Here is a 23,735-nt window from a genome sequence, read left to right on the forward strand (position 1 = left end):
TTTGTTTTTTCATTTGTAAAACAGGTGGCATGGTTGATGGCGACATGTTGCAGGATTCATCCGAGCACTTTTATGGAAAGTTTTGTTTTTGTCGTGAAAGATGTTCAACAGTGTTAAACAGATTGTAAGGAAGCTCTTTAGCAGAGTTCCAATGAAGAAAGAGGTAGAGGGCAGTATGTTTGTTGTTACCCTCCACTCAGAGCATAAAATGAATTGAATTGAAAAAAAAAAGATAAATTGCCAGTATGCGTGTGTTATGCAAATAACAGTACATTTACACTTTATGTGGCGGGGATGATTAATTGGTAATTGATTCAGTGATAGTGAAGCTGTTATAACTTCAGTTATCGTGTGTAAAATTTTACAGATATTTTCACAGATCTATTGGTCAATGTGTTTTTGCTTTTTCATTTTTTATTAAGTACATGTATCGCGAATTTTGTCTTGGGTAAGTTCAGAAGTGAGTAATGCTGAATTGTAAATACAAGACCACTGTGCTGAGGTCCGGATTGACGATCCATCTTGTATATAACGATGAAAATGAAATGAGTGTCTCTGCAAGCCTTTTTGAAATGTGTGTTAGTGTGTATGTGTTCGTCGATTTGTTGGAGGGGAAGGGATGGATATGCATATAAATGAATGTATAGGCCCTATCAAACAGTGTCAGGTAGCAAATTCGCTTGTGTGGCATCTAACCGGAGGGCCAAACCCCAAAAAGTCGCTTACTTAACGAGTGAGTTGCACTCTCTCTACAAACTAAGTAGACCATGCTTATTTTCAAGTTTTTATTGTAACAAACAACATTCCACTGGTCTACCTCAAAAAATTTGTTGCGAAAGCCTCCAAATCCAAGATGGCGTCCAAGATGGCCGCCATATTTACTGAATTTGTTATTTGAAAGATAGAATTTGATTGAAACATCAGATTTCAACAAATTTGATGTCATATGAAAGAGAACAAAATTTTCTACAAGTTGATACCATTTTTGTGGGTTGTTGTGATAACTGGATTGAGATTTTATGGAAAAAACACTCATTTTTTGGTATTTTTCTGAAAAAAAGAAAATCATGAAAATGCTTGATTCATCATAAATCAAAGAAAGACTGAAGGATTATCTTGAAACATCTCAAGAATTTTGTTTGACATATAATTGATATTTGGAGAAAATTAGGGGTCAGTACCGTTTTTGGTTCAGGAGTTACAATGTCTCAAACTTGAAAACTCACTATGTAAAAATGACCACTTTAGTTGTGACAAGACTTTATTGGTCGTAAAAAAAGCATGCGCGCGCCTAGACTACTACACGCACCACTGGCACTGACGCCTGTAGCAGTGCCAGTGGTGCGTGTAGTAGTCTTGGCAAACGCAGAATTTTCTTTGACAAACAAGGGTTTGTGCCTGAAACTAACTTTTCATACCAAGTGGTAGCTCAGGTGACGCTGATTGCTATTATTTCAAAGTAGATTGTTCTGAAGCAGATGAGATGAAGCAAAAAATATCTTTCAAATAGAGGTAGAAGCTTGAAATAACCTTGCTATAGAAAGTTTAAAACAAAATTTGGATCAATCACTCAAAAAATTCAAGATTGCAGGCCATCAAAGCTGACATAGTGTATTGCGCCAAAGTAAATGTATCATTTCGATTTTTATACAATTTTGTCTGTTTTGGTGTCTATTTATATGGTTTTTATATATTCTGAACATTTTAATGCTATTTCAAACCATCTTAGGTTTTTATGGAGACATTTTTTTTTGAGAATGGACCATGAATATTTCTCTAAAAAGTTACAAAAAAATTAAATTAAAAATGTTTATGAAAACCATGCAGAAATTACAATCTTACCCATATAATCAATATTTGGAGGTCAGTATTGTATTTGGTTCAGGAGTTATAATGTCTCAAACTTGAAATCCCATTTTACATAATATGTATTTGCACGCATCTGTTCCCAAAGACGTCACAGAGGGTCAAATCCAAGATCGTGCTTACTTTTCGAGTTCCACTCTCTCTATAAACAAAACCATACATAATATTAAGCATACTAAGCAATGTTCCGTAAGTACACTTCAGTAGATTTGTTGCAAAAACCTCCAAAGTACAATAGGGCCGCCATTTTTATTGAATTTAACATTTCAAACATAAAATTTGATAGAGACATTGGATTGCAACAAATTTGATGTCATATGAAGGAGAGCAAAACTTCCTAAAAGTTGATACCACTTTAGCTGTGTATTGTGATAAATTGGGGGGGGGGGGGGTTATTTGCTTCTCTTTTTCGGGGGGGGATCCATATTTTTATATTGTTTTGAAAAAAAAGAAGAAATTTAAAAATGCATGATTTAGTATTTATCAAAGAAGAACTGAAGAATTATTTTGACACCTGCGATTGAGATTGAGATTTACTGAGATTGAGACATAATTCATATTTCTGGAATTACAGGCAATATCATACACTGTTCACAAGTTAACATCTAAAACTTGAAAAAAAATGTATTCATGCATTATAAATTTTGTATACAATGTGTTTACATGGTCACATGTAATACTGTAATGGTCTAGTGACTTGCAAGTACCTGCATGCAAACTAACTTTTCATGCCAAGTGGTAGGTGACGCTGGTCGCTATTACTGTAGCATTTCATCATAGTAGATTGTTCTGAGGCAGATAAGATTGAACAGAAAGTATTTCCAAAAAGAGATAGGAGCTTGGAATTGGCACAAATTTTTCCAATGTGTAATAATTAGCGATAAAAACAGTATCCACACAAAATTCAAGATGGCGGTAATTAATCGAGGTTGTTGTTCAAGGCATTATTTCCCATTAGTGCACGTAAAACAAAAATCCAGCTTTACTTAATTCCTCAAGCTAGTTCTAAACTGTGAGTTAAGAATAGAACAACTAATGTACAAACTTAAATCAGTATATTGTTAGATGTACTAAATAGATCTGATAAGAATGTTTTTTTTTTACATAATTCAAATTCAAATTCAAATTCAAATACTAAATTGTTAACAGTTATCATGGTTATGGTTTCTTGAAAAGATATGGTGATATCTTCGTATGTTTTAGGCTTTATTATGATTTTTTTACATGGTAGAATGTTTTGTAATACAACTAACCTGCACATAAATCGAATGTGATATCTCTCCCAATGGCAAACAATACCTTAAGTGTGTTGCGTCAAAGTTAAATCTCAACTTATAACTTATAATTTGATATATATTTCTAATCTTCTTATCTTTCTGTCTATTACATGTTTCTATACATCCGAACGATATTGTACTATTGTAAACCATATTGAGGGTCTTTTTTTTGGGGGGGGGGGGGGTGGAGCTCATTCCAGTGTTTGGGTAAGGCCCAATCTTTCATAAAAAAAGAAATGCTTCTGTATCAAAGATACTATATGCTTTTTTACTTGTATGTTACTCTGCTGTTGTAGAAACGTGAATGATGATGGTATAATTGTGTAATAATGTCTGATCCGTAGATGTCCTTGAAAGCCCTTCTGTTCCGAACCCTCCCCCCCCCCCCCCGCCAAAAAAAAAAAAAAATAAAAAATCCGACATGGCGGCAATTTCTCAACTTTGCTCTTAAATGTGTTGTGCGAAATTACTTTTCAGTATATTGTTCGAATAAAATTTTCCGAATTGATTATTCGTGCTGTATATTCCCCATTTACAAATAAGAATGCTGAAACTGTATTTACTGTTATCAGATTGTTTTTGGGCTGATTTCATGTGGGTTATAGTGTCACAATTGATCTGAACTTATGCCATTGGTAGATGCTTTCCCATACTAAATATCAGGATCACTCGAGAGTGAAAATGTTCATTTTCATTTATTTCAGAGTGACCTCGAGATCACTCGAAGAGTGACGAGTGATCCCTATTCAAAGGCAGGGCTCGACACTACGTTGGTCCGGTGGGCCACCAAAATGTCAGAAATGAAGAATTTGGTGGCCTGATCGGGCCACCAAAAAAGGTCGGATATTTGCCTTTGGGCCACCAAAAATAAAAGTTAGTGTGGAGCCCTGCCTAAGGTCACTCTAAAATGAGTGAAAATGAACATTTTCACTCAAAAGTCACTCCAATTTCACTCTAAATTCACCGTTTTCTGTTATTCATTCCTCACATCAAAAGTAAAAACTTCCACTCGATTTGTCAGTTTTTTCTTTTTCGGAGAGTAGAATATCACTGGTCTTAAAAATGTGTCCATAAAAACCTAAGACCGTTTAAGATATCACAACAGACAAAATTGTATCAAAATCGAAATGATACATTTAATTTGGCGCAATACACTATGTCAACTTTGATGGTTGTCATCTTGATTTTTTTTTTTGAGCGGTTGATCTAAATTGTGTCTTAAACTATCTATAACAAGATTGGTGCCAAATTTCAAGCTATTACCTCTATTTGAAATTTTGTTTGCTTCATCTCATCTGCTTCAGAACAATCTACTTTGAAATAATAGCGATCAGTATCACCTGAGCTACCACTTGATATGAAAAGTTAGTTTGCAGGCACAAACCCTTGTTTGTCAAAGAAAAGTCTGCATTTGCCAAGACTACTACACGCACTACTGGCGCTGCTACCAGCGCCAGTGCCAGTGGTCAGTGCCAGTGGCCAGTGTAGTAGTCTTGGCGCGCACAGACTTTTTTTATGACCAACAAGGTCTTGGTTACAACTAAAGTGGCCATTCTTACGTAGTGAGTTTTCAAGTTTGAGACATTATAACTCCTGAACCAAAAATAGTACTGACCCCTAATTTTCTCCAAATATTAATTATATGTCAAACAAAATTCTTGAAACGTTTCAAGATAATCCTTCAGTCTTTCTCTGATTTATGCTGAATCAAGCATTTTCATGATTTTCCTTTTTTCAGAAAAATATCAAAAAATGAGTGTTTTTTCCTTAAAATCTCAATCCAGTTATCACAATAACCCACAGAAATGGTATCAACTTGTAGAAAATTTTATTCTCTTTCATATGACGTCACATTTGTTGAAATTTGATGTTTCTATCAAATTCTATCATTCAAATAACAAATTCAGTAAATATGGCGGCCATCTTGGACGCCATCTTGGATTTGGAGGCTTTCGCAACAAATTTTTTGAGGTAGACCAGTGGAATGTTGTTTGTTACAATAAAAACTTGAAAATAAGCATGGTCTACTTAGTTTGTAGAGAGAGTGCAACTCGACCTCTGTTTTTAGCTTTTGGCCCCCCGGTTAATGTGCTTCCTTGATTCTATGCTTTACAGTCAGTCAGTCCGCAGCGCGTGCGATAATGAGGCACGAACGACAGTTTTATTCAGAATCACGTTTGCGCAGTTTGTGCCCTTGAGACTGACGAGATTTCGCGATACTTTGCAAGAGTTTTTGCAGAGGTCGCAACAACAGCTTTCATAGCTTTCGCAGTGCATTGTTTGACCCAGGATGGTTGGATAGGTTATAGAGCTGATTATGCTCATTAATTTGATACCTAATTTCCCTATTTTTGATCTCAATTAATATAGTAGTCCATTTTATCATCAAAGTAAACGATTATTTTGCCAGTGTTCAAGAAGCTTTTAGATCATAGTTTGATGTTTTGCTAGTTCCTGACTGGTATTGAAAATTGATCTCCGTAATTTCTTCGATTTCACAATCGTGAAACTTGAGCGAGTATGATCAATTAAAAAACGAAGAGGGGCACCATTTTTAAGGTTGTGAATTTTCCTGCTGAAAACAAGGCAAATTATGTTTTCCTACCGGAAGTGGGGTAGTGAATGAACACGCGTGGAGTGTGTTGTTGATACCCAGACGATGGTCGTGGACAATGACCAGGATTGGAATGCTTCATGAGGAATTCCACTATCGCAGCTAGTCTTTGTTCATTCTGAAATGTGGTGTGTGCAAGCACATGGAAACATGTGCTTACTTCTTTCATGTGCATGCATTTCACCCTGTGTCAAGAATTCAGACTAGCAGTGCTCAGGGCAATCCACATGAATAATTGATAAAGCATTCATGTGCCTTGCAGCAGAGCTCGGGACAGGTGGTAGCCAGGTCCATTGCTCAGGGTCATTTTAAGTGCACACCAAAGAGTATAGAAGCGCACGCAGTGCGCTAAGAGCAGGGAGGTGGAAGAGAGGGGCTTCCACCTCCCTGCTAAGAGGGAACACTCTCCCGATTTTGCGTAGTACGCAATGAGCGGGCTCGGTCGCCATTTTAGGATGCAAACCGCCAGGTGATCGATAGAGGGCGTATTTCTGCCTCCGTTTCATTTCATGGGGCATACAGGATGAATTCAGGACCTTATTATGGCATATAGAAGTAGAATTCCTGCCTAATTATGAAATGGAGTTGAAGAATAATGTTTTTAACTTTCCAATCTATAATCCATCAATGTTCGCCAGCTAATTTATTACCGTATGCAAGCCTACTTGTGTCCTAAGCAAAGTAGTGCTTATAGTACAGAATGATGTGGGGTGCTCATAATTTTAATATCAAGGGCACTTTCTCTCCCTCCTCTTCTCTCCCTCTCCCTCTGACCCCCTTTTCTCTCTCTCTTCATCTTATTCTCCTCCTCCTCCTTTCATTAGCTCGAACTTTGAGGGACAACAGTTTGGAACAAAAAAGGCGTTTCTTCAATTTTATATCATACTTAAGTAGAAATTATGCTTCTGTATGATATAACAAGGTCCTACATGCATCTGAAACCTTGTATGCCCCGTAAAAAGAAGAAAATGAAAGGGAGGCAGAATTTTCTCTATACGGCCTCGTGATATACGCGCCGGACGATCCAGCGGCTTGCATCCTAAAATGGCCGCCGTTGGGCTCCACTGCGTACTACGCCCGTTTACGTGTAAAATCGGGAGAGTGTTCCCTCTTAGCGCACTGCGTGCGCTCTATACTCTTTGGTGCACACTCACATACACATCATTGGTTCCTGTGTAAAGTTTATAGAGAGTGAAAATTCGATCACAATCTGGAACCTAACATTTAAAAAAATCATGGATTTCATGAAACTAATATAGGCTTTCATTTTCAAATTACCTCCAACTCAATTGTACACTATTCAGCTATTACTCATATCAATGACACTTTTATCTGATACATAGTTTTTGAACTCACAGCATTGAGTCAGCAGCCAATGGATACTACGCAATGCGACACGCCGCGTCTTGCGACAGATTTCGACCAATCACAGACCCGGAATTCCTGTGCGAACGCGAGGATAATCTTTTTAAACTCGACGCTGTTGTTGATACCCAGACGATGGTCGTGGACAATGACCAGGATTGGAATGCTTCATGAGGAATTCCACTATCGCAGCTAGTCTTTGTTCATTCTGAAATGTGGTGTGTGCAAGCACATGGAAACATGTGCTTACTTCTTTCATGTGCATGCATTTCACCCTGTGTCAAGAATTCAGACTAGCAGTGCTCAGGGCAATCCACATGAATAATTGATAAAGCATTCATGTGCCTTGCAGCAGAGCTCGGGACAGGTGGTAGCCAGGTCCATTGCTCAGGGTCATTTTAAGTGCACACCAAAGAGTATAGAAGCGCACGCAGTGCGCTAAGAGCAGGGAGGTGGAAGAGAGGGGCTTCCACCTCCCTGCTAAGAGGGAACACTCTCCCGATTTTGCGTAGTACGCAATGAGCGGGCTCGGTCGCCATTTTAGGATGCAAACCGCCAGGTGATCGATAGAGGGCGTATTTCTGCCTCCGTTTCATTTCATGGGGCATACAGGATGAATTCAGGACCTTATTATGGCATATAGAAGTAGAATTCCTGCCTAATTATGAAATGGAGTTGAAGAATAATGTTTTTAACTTTCCAATCTATAATCCATCAATGTTCGCCAGCTAATTTATTACCGTATGCAAGCCTACTTGTGTCCTAAGCAAAGTAGTGCTTATAGTACAGAATGATGTGGGGTGCTCATAATTTTAATATCAAGGGCACTTTCTCTCCCTCCTCTTCTCTCCCTCTCCCTCTGACCCCCTTTTCTCTCTCTCTTCATCTTATTCTCCTCCTCCTCCTTCTTCTTCTTCTTCTTCTTCTTCTCCTTCTTCTTCAATTTCTTCTTCTCCTCTTCCTCCTCCTCTTCCCCCCCTCCTCCTCTTCCTCCTCCTCTTCCTTCTTCTCTTTCTTCCACCTTCAGTTACACAGTTTGAGCCGTGGACAGAATTTCAGTTTCGTCATTCATGTTTTCAAGTCGCCCATGTTTTTTTTCACGTATAGACTAATTATCCCCATGATGAAATATATTCCGTGGACAAAATAAAACAGATCCGTAATGAAATTTTTATGAATGGTTCAAAACTGGTAAGAGCAGACTCTTTTTCACTTTTGTATTTTTGCCAAGTTGACGCATATGAATCAACCATCAGCATGCGAAAGTGTTGTCTTTTATATTCCTTGTGCCTATGCAACTGACTTGCTCTGACCTATATTTACCAAGTTCAGCATCATCCTTTTGGTATTTGTGTTGCGGAATATGTCAGTTATGTCTTTTAGGATGTACTCTTGGTGAAATGATATGGAAATTTTGAAATGAAATTAGTATAGTACCATTTTTGTCGGTTGTCTATAATCAAAGAGCCCAGAAATAGGCTGAAGTCTGTGATTGTTCGGTGATTTTCTCATCTACAGATCAAAATTTGTTTGAAACTCTTGATCATGCACACAATGAGTCGAGACGGTCAGAAGGTGTGGGATGGGAATACCCCCTCTAACACAAGAAAGCTTTTGCATTTGTTATTGAAATTCAAATCTGGGTACACACTTTTCATGGAATATTTTCGAAACACACACTCAAATATTTTCAATCAAAAATGAGAAAAATTATTCTATTGATAAAATATGAAGAGGTAAATCATTGTACATCTGTCACCTCTTATTATGCGTCTTCACCATGTGAGTCTATGGGGTGGATGTATAGCGCTCAATGGTAATTTTAAAACCAGCAGTTGGAATGGTGTGTATATGGTGATATAGATATTACGATCTCAGAGTTATTCTCACAATAGGATCACGAGAAATGCAACCAGTAAAAAGAAGGGTATAATCTGTAATTGTTCCACGGTTTTTTACTGATCAAAATCATCTTAAAATCCATCATCTGGTTCTTGGGGAAAAAAGGGATTTGAAAACCCTTCCAGACCAGTCCTCCCGCCAGTAAACGGGACGTCCATGGTTCCTACCTGACTCGCTCTCATGAAATTATCTCTCCCAGTCGTTTCTTGGAGTCAAGATTTTCAGCTATAACGCCGATGAAGGGGGAAACGGGGGAGGGGGGGGGGGGGGGCAATACCCGGGGAATCAACTTGTGACAGTTGTAGTTTGTTGTAGTTTTTTTTTTGTGGTTTACATATATTTTCAAACATTAACTCTTCTCTTGCATTTGGAGATTTTGGTGTTGTTGTTGTTTTTTTTTAAGGTTTTTTATTTCTATTTTCCTCATTTCCTTGTTCAAGCGGACCCTGCTCGCCAGAGGGGGGAGGGGTCACCCCTCAAACCCTCATCCCTATAATAATCAATACAGGTCATATCTTTTCTATCATTGCAGCCTTTGTACAGAAAGGCTGCCAAAACATTATTTCTTTTTCTTTTTTTTTTGGGGGGGGGGGGAGCGCCGGGAGACAGGCATCACCCAAACGATCAACACTAACCTCTTTACTACTATGTGTGCAGATTGACCATGAAACATATAAATATGAAAATAACTCTTTGTTATGACTAAAATATGATAAGGAAAATTCAGTTCGTTATATTAGGAAATTGCGTTCCTTAAATAGAGTCTGGGGAGAATAATAGTATTGTATACCAATGGTATATACTATATACATTATCAAAAGAAGAGAACGACCTAAAATATGATTATTGGAATCGATATTCATACCATTCGAATAATATTACATAGGGTCTACAGCCAACAGGGCCCGGTAAGAGAGAGAGAGAGAGAGAGAGAGAGGGAGAGAGATTGGGAGAGAGAGAGAAGAGAGAGGGAGGGGGAGAGAGGGAGAGGGAGAGGGGGAGACTTAAGAAGCGCTTTGTGAGTACGTTTTAGTTAGGCCTGCACATACTTTCATTAGCTCGAACTTTGAGGGACAACAGTTTGGAACAAAAAAGGCGTTTCTTCAATTTTATATCATACTTAAGTAGAAATTATGCTTCTGTATGATATAACAAGGTCCTACATGCATCTGAAACCTTGTATGCCCCGTAAAAAGAAGAAAATGAAAGGGAGGCAGAATTTTCTCTATACGGCCTCGTGATATACGCGCCGGACGATCCAGCGGCTTGCATCCTAAAATGGCCGCCGTTGGGCTCCACTGCGTACTACGCCCGTTTACGTGTAAAATCGGGAGAGTGTTCCCTCTTAGCGCACTGCGTGCGCTCTATACTCTTTGGTGCACACTCACATACACATCATTGGTTCCTGTGTAAAGTTTATAGAGAGTGAAAATTCGATCACAATCTGGAACCTAACATTTAAAAAAATCATGGATTTCATGAAACTAATATAGGCTTTCATTTTCAAATTACCTCCAACTCAATTGTACACTATTCAGCTATTACTCATATCAATGACACTTTTATCTGATACATAGTTTTTGAACTCACAGCATTGAGTCAGCAGCCAATGGATACTACGCAATGCGACACGCCGCGTCTTGCGACAGATTTCGACCAATCACAGACCCGGAATTCCTGTGCGAACGCGAGGATAATCTTTTTAAACTCGACGCTAGATATGTCTCTGAATTTTGCTAGTTCCTGACCCGTATTGAAATGAAGATGAGAAAACTTGCCCTTATTGTGATACTACATGTATATACTTTAGCGGACATAGTCTTCACCATATTTTAGAGGGGCATGAAAGATTTCAGGTTAGTTTTTTGACGTCAAACGTGAAGGAATATTTTTGAATACAATACCGAATTCGAGAGAGATTTTGATATTCTATATTCTTCTTTCCGTTTTATTTTGATCATGAGCATATTTGCTAATGTTTCCTCTTTCAGTCGATATTAAAAGTGTCGAAAACTGACGAGAAATACTTGTTCTACACGGATTTATTCATGACCATGTATCTGCTCATCGCGTATGCAAGCACCGCTCAGCCGTGCATACGACTTGAATAAATACGTGCGTTTTCGCTCGCGCTGCGGACTGTTTACAGTGACATTTGTCCTACTGTGAAAAGCAGGCAGTCGTCTTCATGAAGATTCGACGCACTCAAGCAGGAGATTGATTACTAACCATTTACTATAGCTCAGATCACACTACAAACATTCATAGATTCCGAAAAGGTTTAAATTTTAGATGTACACCTGTATCGTGAAGTCAAAAAAGTGGACTTCTGTCGTTCGTACGAGACCCGTTCGGCAACTCGTCGCAATTTCGTCGGATGTGTTTGACCATGCAAGACAACTTTTTTATTTCTTCGCACCTCATTTACACACTACAGTTTGCACTAAATTTCAGAGCCCTTGCCACAATGAGAAGGTGTTACAGACATATACGCATGCATTTTTTTTTACGACTGTCCATTTGCTGCTGCAGCTGTATATCGAATTGAACTGCAGGTTGGATATGTTCCATTATTCAGACATGATAATAGGCGCAAATCACTATGGAAGGTACTGATACAACACAACTATACTGATAATCTATAGTTAGTCGCTGAATTGTTTGGTGGCAAGATATCAGTTCTTTCTTTTGGGTTAATGTTGAAAAAGGCCATTAGGTGTTGTGATGATTTGTGTAGAAGCTAATGCCAGACTTTTTTAAAGCCATAAAATCATTTCTTTATCTAATTCAATCATTTATATGCATCTATGCCTGCTGTCGCTATGTTTGGAAAACGTAGGGTATTTCTTTTTCCTCCGAACTATTCTTACTATTATCATCGTCAGTATTTGTCTGATGTAAAATATATGCGTTATCGTCATTAACAAAATGTTTTCTTCTTGGTTTTACTATCTGTACTTGCTGAAATCTTCTTAGCCATGGGGTAGACTTGCATATTATATTATGCCCCAAATTTATTTTATATACTTTTCTCGTGTACATAACTCTCTGTTACGCATGGTAACGTTAGCGTGTGGGACAAGGTATACATGTATTTTTGATCAGCATATTTGCAATAATTCCACGCAGACTTTGGAAATGCGGGAGAGCATTTTCGGTCCAATGTCGACTTTACCTCTTCAGTTAGTCAAAGATTTTTACTTTGATATCGTCACCTATATGAAAATACCATAGCAAGTAAGCTAAGCTGCAACATATTTATATCTACTACGGATAACGGCTTTATAATTATATCGTGGTGCAATTAATGCCAAATGTTACAACTATGGCCAAACATCACGCCATCGCTTGCAATTCAAATTTTGACATGACATGGCAATAAAAAGAGATAAGTCTTAGAATATTAGATGATAGAATATTATTTGTACCAAATTTGAAACCGTTCGTAACTTTTAGGTTCCCCATAAATACAGGGGCACGGTCGGGGGGTGGTAATTGAAAACTCTGTACAAATTTTCTTCTCTAGCACCAAGAGTGATAAGCTTTGTAAGTGATGACTTGTATGAGTAAGTGAATTGTTGACTGTAGTTTCAAGTTTGTTTATGGCAGATAAGGAGGTGTGTGTGCGTGGGGGAGGGGGAAATGTGGGCCCAATTTTCCCATTTTCATCATCTTCTTGAAAACACTGTATTTATGGGTACAAAGATAGACTTTCAATAACGTTTCAATGACGAATGAATGATCCTGTGTACTGTGATCCATTCTGGAGCTAATACCTCTTTGCAGTAGACAACATGTGTACTATAGATGACTGCCTTTTGGCACTCCTCTGCCATTTATATAGCTACTATATAATTCATGCGCCTTGCCTACTATCTGTTTTGTGCGTTCAAGAGACAACATTGTTGCGTAATTCACTGCCATAAATGTATATTGCCCCCCCCCCCCCAAAAAAAAGGGGGGGGGGGGGGGGAGAGCCAGCAAAACAAAACGAAACGAAACCATCTTCCACACTAAGTTTACACCCAGGAAAACTCCGCTCCGTTTGTTAACGAAAATGAGTGATATCCACTGAACATAGGAACAATCATAATTTCATAAGGAAATGTCGAAAAAGGTAGAAGAGTAATTGAGTTTTGCAACTGATTGACAAATTGTCCTACATCGACGTAAATAAGCACTGAATTGATCAGTGTTTAGTAGTAGCCATGATAAAAAAAAATCATGGGCGTACATACTCGAGCAGGATTCGAACCTACGACCTCCTGATCACCGGACAGGCGTCATCTCCTGAGCTTTCGCCCGACAACAAGTGTTGGTTTTAATCCTTATAGCATGCAGCGGGTACTGCTTTGTTATTCAAATTCATGAAATTCTTCCGTCGATTTCCGTCAATTCAGTGCTTATTTACGTCGATGTAGGGCAATTTGTCAATCAGTTGCAATGAAAACATCTCGACGGAAGAATTTCATGAATTTGAGTAAGTGAGTTTTGGAGTTTTAAAAGTTTTTTGGTGTTTTTTTTTGCATCAGAGTGATAATCAGTCAACATGCAGACTTCAGTTCAGTTCAGTTCTAAATATTTCTGCATTGCATTATTAATACAGTGAAACAAAATTTTACATTGTCGGCATTATATCATTATGCAAAAATTAACAAAGGGCTCTATACATGACATGTCATACAGACATAAGATAACAAAGTATGCCTACATTGTATACAGGTCATATCCGACAATTTTATATTGAATGTACACCGAGAGAGGAAACACTCAAAGGTAAAAGTTGCAAGAAAATATTATGTCATTAAAAGTTTGCTAGAAAGTAATTGTAATGCAGGAAGATGACCACAATGTGACAATGTCGTAACCTCACAACTGTTCCATTCACTAAGATCCATTAAAATAATGCATAATTATCCTTTCCATAACAATTTAGCAACTACTATAGTACCCCTTTCCTCCTCAGCCTTATAACAATAGATCAATTTTGCTGAAGATTTAGAAACTTTCTGTCGCATATTTTGTGTAGTTCCAATTAACTACCACTACCACTGATTATACTCCGCTCATTGAGCAAGAGCCGCGAAACGTGTATGGGGGGGGGGGGGGGGGGGGGGGGGGAGGGGGCTGTGGGACCGGGGGCAAAGGTCAATGGTACACTGTAAAAACATCGGTGTTAGATTTAACACCATGGGTGTTAAATTTAACACCGATCAAGTGTTAATATAGAGGACCACACCCACAGGTGTAGAAAATGCACTGTGATGGTGTTGAAAAGTGTTCACCTGACACTTCGTGGTGTTAATTTGACACTGTACCTGGTGATATTTTGACACTGTACTGGTGTTAATTCAAAAATGACACCACATGGTGTTGATTTGATATTGCTGGTGTTAATATCAATGGTTTAACACCCGTCCACCTTCAATAAGAGACCACATCAGCTGGTGTTACTGTGGTGTAAATTTATTTTCACATTTTTTCAACAATCTAGTATTTTAATGTAAAATTCTTGATCGTCTTGTTTAAATCAAAATTCAACAAGAAGTGCAGTTACTAAGAAACTCTTCAAAAAACGGTTTTATATTTGGAAATGACACTCGGAGGTGTTAATTTAACACCATAAATGAGCACCGAAAATTTAACACCAGCTCGGTGTTCACTATTTAACACCGGACTTTTTGCAGTGTATCACCGCTTAGACGGGACGAACCCAAGGACGCGAACCTTGACGAGCCGAAAGGGCCCTACCCCCCTCCCTGCCGGTTCCGCTGCCCCTGTTGGGGTCAATTTGAACATTGAGCGGGATGTCACTCGAACTCGTGTCAAGTCATATGACAAGTCATATGACTTATGATAAAGGTGTAATCCTTATCCATCAGTTACTTCGCAAACATGTTTATTACCGAAATTTGAAGAAAAAAAAAATCAGCTTTCACGTGACAACCTAGATGTACTTTATCCGATCGAGGTCCAGGGCAAGCATATTTGTGTTGCTACAAAAAGAGGCGTGGGTATATTAAACAGGCTGTTTCAGACAATATGGGATACTATATAGAAGATAGGATTGATAGCCACACTTCGTCCAAGTAAATAAAAGCAAACGAATATGACAATATTAAGATGCTCGCAGTTCATGAACGTGACGCAGTGACAATTTTTTTTTTCATTACATTGTGAAAGTGGAATCAATTCTGTTTCATTTCCCAAGTTTCTTTTCCTTTCCCACAGCTCCTCAACAATTTCGACATGAATGATAGAACTATAGCAAATAATATACCACAGCCATTTGGGGGACAAACAATGGTTTTATAAGATACAACCAAGTGATTAAGTTATATACAACCAAGTGATTAAGTTATATTGAATATCTTAAACTTGCTGGAATTCAACTTTATCATTAATAGTGTTGGGCTGTAACCAGTCTAAATTATTGTGATATTCTTATTTTTTGTTCCTTGGGGAAGGCAATATTGACGTGCAAAGTTATGATAGTTCTGAGTAAATAAAATTAAAACCCAAACCAACACTTTTATGACATTAAACCATGATAACTGGTCATGAACAACATAGGCCTATTCCTACTGTTTTTAATCAGTGAATTCAAGTTTACTTCATTTCCATCAAACAAAAAGGAACACAGAGTATGCATCTGTCTGGAAAACAAAAGTGCAAGTCATGAAATTATGATACCAAATATAGCCAATGGCAAAGCAATGTACACTTTGCAATAGCTGACAAAGAATAGATAAAGCGATGGGAAAAATTATCTACTGAGAAGCGCAACGTAGATCTCTCGAAAAATCGATGTATACCATTAACATATTTATGCAAAATGAATCTAAAATTATGTACCGTCAAAGCGTTTGAAATTGATAGACAATGGTGCTACTGGTATAAAACATAGTTATTGTAGACAGTATACAGAAAATATAACCCGTGTGTACCAAGAAAATATGGTGCAAAGATGGCAGTCCTTTCTTTTTGCATGATAATGATAATGATAATGATGATAATAATAATAATAATAATAATAATAATAATAATAATAATAACAATACAGTTCTTATACAGGGCATGTCACTACCGTAGTGTCTCTATGCGCTTTAAGGGTGAGGGTTGAAATAGAAAAAGGAAATGTACTGTCTATACGTAGATGTTGCAGTTTGCAAAACCAAAACTCATTCATACTTTTTAAACAGAAATGTCATGAGAAGATTTTTGCATGAAAATAGTTCCTTTGTACCCCCACAGAATTGAAAAAGAAAAATCAGACGTGACCAGAAATTATATTTCCAGCTATGTATATTGCTTATTAGGGTGAGAAAGTTGAAATGAAGGAGTATTGTGACGGATGCAGAGTAGTCAGTAGACAACAGGGTATACGCTGATTCCGCAGCGCCCTTGCACTTTCGTGGGTTAGAGCATGGACCTACTGTATATAGGTCCATGGTTAGAGTTATAGGGGATTTGGGTTAGTATTTGTTTTGTAATGTGTTCCCGTTAAACACCATGCCTCATTTCCATTCCAACACCATCTAAATATAATTAAGTGTCGCCTCATTAGCTCTCATAGGGTGTGTTTATCAACTTTCCCCTGTTTAAACGGCTTTCGAAAGCCCTTATAGCCCTTTCGATAGCCCTTTCCATAGCCCTTTCGAAAACCCTTTCCAAAGCCCTGTAATATTAATGTGCCGCTTGTTGTCGAAGAAGGGACAGCGAAAAGTAATTACCATCATATAGACATATCTTCCTTTGAGAGTGACGAGTCATGATGCAATGCCACATGAATCAATTATCTTCCTATCTGTGAGGAAGCTCCACTTTAGCACATACTTCAAATATTTCTGAGTGGCGGCATGAGACTTTGGCTGCGTTTATCAACTTTCCCCTGTAACGGCTTTCAAAAGCCCTTTCGATTGCCCTTTCCAAAGCCCTTTCCAAAGCCCTTTAGAAACGGCTTCCAAAATAGTTGCGTTTATCAACTCTCTTCGCGAACACGATAACTGGCCTGTCACTGCACAGCTGCATTGCGAAATTCGACCCGAGGAGAAGAGGTCATATTAAGGCGTGCATTGTTCGTAACTGCAGTACACTACTACAAAGCCGTTTCAAAACAGCTTTGCGTTTATCAACTTCAAAAGGCTTTTACAAGCAGGTTTCTGAAAACCTGTTTAGGACACCTGATTGGAAAACCACATATTTGCGCCTTTCGAAAAGGCTTTCCGAAAGGGCTTTCAAAACAGCTTTGCGTTTATCAACTCGTAAAAATTCCTTGAAAGCTGTTTGGAAAATCTGTTTCTGCCGAGAAAAGGAGTTGATAAACGCACCCCTAGAATGCTGAATCTCGATCGAGCTCCAAAACGCAATTTTATGGAGAAAGGCGGGTACAAATAAGGAACTTGATCTATCCCACAACATCACCTCTCTTTTGCGACAACTTCAGTTCTCACTCAATATCAGTTCGAAGTCAGTTTGGCAAAATATTTCATGCTCTTACACTTTCATGAGCCACTAGTTTTGTTTTGCTTGCTTGTTTTTGATAAAACTAGAGGGTGTACGTTCACTACTGCGCCTGGTATGTTATGTTCACACATCTGATTCCTGCCCGTCCATAAACATGCAATTAATCTTGTGCGCTTGGATTGTGCAATCGTAAACGAACCCTTGACCTGAAGATATAGCGTTCTCTGATAGGAACTATTTATACAAAATATTAATGTCGGTTCGTGTGACAATCAGCCTGAATGATCTGCTGGTACTGTTCATCGCTGTTGTTATTCACAAGCGTTTATTTTCGACTCGTGCATTGTGTGGACTTCACCTGGCGTATCCACCAACAGTTAGTGACAACTTTTGGTTGGAGCCATTACTCGCACCAGCAGCATGCACCGGTTGGTTACCGCCACTGTCGCCGTGCTCCTCGGAGTCGTTGTCGGCCAAGTGACCTGTCAGGCTCCCATTCCCCCACGTCCTCCAGGCTTTGTCTACTGCGCTGCGTCGGGCGACTGCCCAGTCGTTTTGGAAGCCTTCGTGGACCTGATTTGCCCTGACTCGAAAGCTGCGTGGCCAGTGTACAAGGAAGTGGCTAACTACTATGGCAATGTGACGTTAAAATTCTCGGCTCTGCTATTCCCTTTGCCGTATCATCGAGCTGCTATGATGGCTGCTCAGGTAATGAACTAATTGGTTATCCAGGGTCTTTTACATCATCGGGGGCCACACACAGGTATATAGGACCTTGAATTACCGGGTGTAGTAACAGTTGAACGGGCAATTATTCTCAAATTATCAAAGGAGCCGCGCGCGAGCAGCTGAACGGCTCGCGAACATTATTTAAAGTTCCTGAACAGCGAAATGAATATATGGCTTGAGCATTATTTTGATTATATGCAACAATATTAGCAGAACACATCATTGAAGTTTGATGAAAATTGCACTATCCTTTCAAAAGTTACATATCTTTTAAGTTTCAGTGCCACCACCACTCGATGATCGAGAAGACTACGATAGTTTGTGACATCACTGGAAGACAACGATGTAAACAAAATTCCACAATGAGCTGATGGTGACATTACCTCACAAATTTGTTGCTGTTGTTGTTGTTGCTGTTGTTGTTGCAACTGATTGACAAATTGCCCTACATCGACGTAAATAAGCACTGAATTGATCAGTGTTTTAGTAGTAGCCATGATAAAAAATCATGGGCGTACATACTCGAACAGGATTCGAACCTACGACTTCCTGACCTACGGACAGGCGTCATTCCCACTAAACCACCGAGCTTCCGCCCGACAGCAAGTGTTGATTCTAATCCTTATAGCATGCAGCGGGTATTACGTCGATGTAGGGCAATTTGTCAATCAGTTGCAATGAAAACATCTCGACGGAAGAATTTCATGAATTTGATATTTGTTGTTGTTGTTGATTGTGTGCAAAATTAAAAAAAGAAAGAAAGAGAGAAGATATATGACGAAATTCGGTCTTTCTGCTGTAATAGTGTGAACATAATGTTGTTTCCGGCTGAATGATTTCAAAATAATGATAAGATACTATATCAGGATTTCAGACTGGGGCTATTTTGAATTTGAACGAAAATCGTTATAGATTTCAAGACTTTATGTACAAACTATGTACCAGATTGTGAGGTGATGACATCATCATCTCACTATTTGCACATTCATACTAATTTAACTGTTCAAAAATTTTTGTGAAAAGTAGCAAACCTTCACAATATCATTAATCCCTTGTCTTTATCCGATATTAATCAAATTTGTGAATGTTGTGCTCGCAAAATTTTACTCTTTCTTTTCAGACAAATTCTAGACTGCAAGGGTCCAGAAATCTCCTTTAAAGAAAACCAAAGCCAAATTATCAATGTGGATTGAATGAAAGCAGCAATTATAGAACACACATTAGTGAAAGTTTGAGGAAAATCGGACAATCGATTCAAATATGACTTTTTAAAGTTTCATTGCAGGATAAGAAGACTACTACGTTGTATTTTCGTGACGTCATCCTTGACAACAATATAAAGAAAATTTAACATGAATTCCAGAAAATCTCATTATTCGTGAAAAGTACTCATTCCGTCGACTTGCTTATGTTAAGGCAATATTAATCATCCCCCATGTTTTCTGAAAGAGATAAGTCAAGTGCTCGTTCATAATGCTGGAAAAATGAAAACTTGTTGAATTTTCTTTATATTTTCTTTATATTGTTGTCCATAATGTCACCGAATGTAGTGGTCTCCTTATCCAGCGATGACGGCAACGAAACTTTAAAGATTCATAACTTTTGAATCGACTGCCCGATTTTCCTCAAACTTTCACTGGTGTGTTCTACTATTGTTGCTTTCATTCAGTCCACATTTATATTTGGGCTTTGTTTTCATGTAAGTGTAATAGTATTCCCCCTGCTTCATAAAAGAGGTAGTTCAAGTGCATGTGTTTGATAATGTTAGAGAAACGAAAGTATATGTATGTTGAACTCTTATTTTTCATATCATTGTCTTGCAATAACGACACAAACTTTTGCTATACCTTCTCATCCAGCGATGACAGCACTTAAACATGAAGAATACATAACTTTGAACGGATTGTCTGTTTTTACTCAAATTTTCAGTGATTTGCTCTATCTATAACATCGCTGTGCTCACTCATTCCACACACTTAGGTATCATTCCCTTTATAACTTATATACAGCGCGCGCTTTTGTTTCACTACAGCTTCGCATGTGATCGGGTCAGTAAAGCAATGAACTTTACTAAATGTACATTGTACATTATTATATAGGTATATAACATTGTGCTGTTGACAACGCTATACAGATAGTGCACCCTTTAGCATAGATCTAACATTTAACTGAAAAAGACAACTGTACCACCGGAAACACAGCACACTGCACTATTACTGAGATATAGCTTCCTGCAAACAAGCGTTCATTTGGTTTTCACTTTCCTTTTTCCTACGTATAACACCTTGACGGAATCCAGAATTTTTCAGTTTCTCAGTGTGCAGTTTTGATGATCGTAATATAGTTACAACGGTAGGAACCTGATAAATGAAATAAGGCTTTGAGCATATGAACTTGATTTTGATTGTTTGAGAAGGATTTGATCTAGTGGATTTTACCCCCCTATTTGCTCCTCTATCTGTCTATCTACCATAGAAAATTACATTGCATGCCTCCCCATGCTCGTCAATTTTAAAGCTTTTTGTTTCCAGACCGCAATGAATGGTTTCAAGGAGCCACATAATATCAAAGATCTGCCACACGAGGAGATGCCTGTTGTGTCTACATCATGTCCCGTTCGTGCCTTCTGATACCAAAACGTTGGGGAAAATTAGTTGGGTTGAAGACATACGGTGTGCTTTTGGCTGTTTTTTATGATGATGATGATGGGGATGATGATGACCATCATCATTATTATTATTATTAGAACTGCAAAAGTATGCTGCATAGGTAATGTGTCAAGTATTGCTAGCGACAATTTCACAGAAGAGACTTTTGTGACAGTTAAGTTCCAATAATTTTGTCAAACTTTTTCAGACTGATTGATTTATTTTTCCAAGACTTTTTTTTACAGTACTTGACCATGCAAGTTCATGAGGGGTTGGAAAAAAATATGGATAAAAGATGAAAAATAAGTTCTTGAATGTGTGATAAATGTCTTTCTTATTGGTGTCCATGTTGGTTGCAATGATGGGGAAAGTGAAATCTTGTTTGATTGTCTACTGAAATCAACCTTCAAAGAGCTCGGTTTCAGTCTTTGAGTATAGTTGGTGGCATGAGAGCATTTAGCCAATAGAGGCAGACGACAAGGCTCCATTTGATGTCATGTGATAGCAATCACATGACTGAAATCAAGCAATAAATCAAATACCGCAGGTGAAAATGATAACTGTATACGTGCTACTCTTGCCAGCGTTGTAAATTGCATGTTTGCTCAAGACGTACGATCAGCCTGCATTTAATAGTCTCACCGATCAAAAAGAAAATATTTGACTTTCCTCAATGTTACTGCAGTAATTAAACTTTGCTGCACGTATAAAATGTAGCATCACACCCATATTGTACACTCCATTGCGTTCCAACTGAGTGAAACAGCTTGGGCCTTCTGATTCACTTTACCATTTAAAGCGTTGATGGTTAGATGAAGTTGTTCATGCCAATGTATAAGTTTGAATTCATTTTTATTTACTATTTCAGTCAAAGATTCTTTGCCCTTTTTTTCTGTTATAGGGTACTTTCATAGCAGACGCACTAAACTCAGCCACTACATTTGCTTGGATGGATGAAGTCTTCAGCAAGCAGGAAGCTCTGTATGATACCACAATCTTCAACCAGACACAGGGCTACATTGTCGAGTAAGACACTTATGATCAGTATTTGTAGACATCAATGAATTGGCATCACTGTAGATGGTAGTGGCTTGTATTCAAATTTATTGAATCTTACACAGTATTTACAACTTACCACTTATATCCCCCCCCCCCCCCATGATAAAATGGTCATGATAAGAACCTTTTTTTTTTAAGTGATAATCACAAGTAATCATAATGAAGTATCAGGATATTCTGAAAATGCAGTTATCTAATCCAGTTTCACACATTAGTTTGCATCCGATTTTTTTTTTGTCAAGTGTTTGAAAGGTAATTTGGGTTAAGACTATAATGTATTCTCTATAGATGTACTTACACCTGTTCCATAACTTAAAGTATCAGTGTGTGTCCTTGGCTGACCCTGAATAGTTTCAAATGATGATTAAACATTTACAATGAAATGATGGGTATTCATACAATCAGACGTGGTGCTAGTATTGATTGGAGTACGCTGTCAAGAATGTTTTGCACTCACGTTTGTCCCATCTTTCATGTCTTCCAGACTATAGGTAATGACATTTAGAAGAATAGAAAGGACTCTTTTCTACCTGTTCCTTTGTTTCATATGTAACTAGTATATTTTTTTTTTCAAAAAAGGTTAAGAATGACCCTCTAGTTTTATTTGTGTCTTTTTTCCTTTTTTAGTCATTGTTAGTCGTCGTTTTCTTAGTGTCTTAAAAGAAGCTTATTCATAAAAACTGTTCATTCATATGTGTAAAAGATAGCAAAGAAAAAGCAATGGTAATCCTTTCTCTTGATGCTCTGTTGACCAGCACACTTTCAAAGTGGGCAGCAGCTGTTGGCTACTCTCAGACAACTTTCAAAGAGCATCTGGCTCGCAGCGATCCAACTCAGACTCTGGCCAGGACGGAGTTTAAATATGGAGGCACACGTGAGTTATTAAAGCTCCGCTGCCATTGGACTTACTTCACATACCCAGTAGTGGTTCTGATACACCACTGATCAAACTTGCATTTCATGATAATATTGATAACTTAATCTAATGATAACTATTAAGATCAGGTTTACAAAATCAAGTTCTGTGAAAATCCGTGACGTAATAATTAGATTAGATTTTGTTTTTCTGAGCTTTGATTTTCCTCTTTTAGAAAGCAGATGGTATGATATTACCCTAAACATGAATACAATGTATGTCGGTAATAAGTCAATGAAATTTGTACTTTTCTTTTATTATGATATTTTGTGGAATTCTCATATTCTCTTTAAACATTGTTGTCTATACTGACGTCATAAAGTGTAGTAGTCTCCTTATGATGGCACAGAAACTTTCAACATTCGTAACTTTTAAAGAGACTGTCAGATAGTCTTCAAACTTTCACTGATGTGTTCTTAACTGATTCTTAACTGATATTGCTGCGTTCACTCAATTGCTGCGTTCACTCAATCCACTTATCATGCATGCTTATATTTGTGCTTTTGTTTCCTTATATTGAAAAAAGATGCCTGGGTACAATTAAGTCACTGAATATTTCTCTCTCACGTAAAGGTGGTGTCTATGGGACGCCGGAGACCTTCGTCAATGGAATCCAAGTCCTCTCCGATCCATCATGGACCCTTGCTGACTGGAGAAAAATCATCGACCCACTCTTAGCTGCCAAACAGTATTATCGCAAGCAGCCCTAAAGTGGACCACATCAAGAAATGACACCCGCCATCGATGTGCAACAACTCAACTTCAAGTGCAGTTCTATCGCTCATCAAGTCGACTGTCTTGAAAATGCAGAAAATCAGATAAAGGGAATGGTAGGAGTTTCCCTACAATCGGACATAACGTGTGAAAGTAAACGGAAATTTGAAAATTTCAAA

General features: G+C 38.1%; 1 protein-coding gene across 1 annotated transcript; it reads left to right on the top strand.

The window, feature by feature from the left end:
- The first annotated feature begins 11,626 nt into the window (after positions 1 to 11,626).
- LOC139729702 (uncharacterized) lies at positions 11,627 to 23,552 on the top strand. The gene is made up of 5 exons (XM_071640631.1): positions 11,627 to 11,633; positions 17,891 to 18,198; positions 21,769 to 21,893; positions 22,682 to 22,800; positions 23,416 to 23,552. The coding sequence occupies exons 1-5, from the start codon at positions 11,627 to 11,629 to the stop codon at positions 23,550 to 23,552; spliced, it is 696 nt and encodes a 231-aa protein (XP_071496732.1).
- The last annotated feature ends 183 nt before the right edge of the window (positions 23,553 to 23,735 follow it).

Source organism: Diadema antillarum, unplaced genomic scaffold, assembly GCF_040938485.1.
Source record: "Diadema antillarum isolate AM-2024a unplaced genomic scaffold, OU_Dant_1.0 seq00000250_RagTag, whole genome shotgun sequence".
Taxonomy (NCBI): domain Eukaryota; kingdom Metazoa; phylum Echinodermata; class Echinoidea; order Diadematoida; family Diadematidae; genus Diadema; species Diadema antillarum.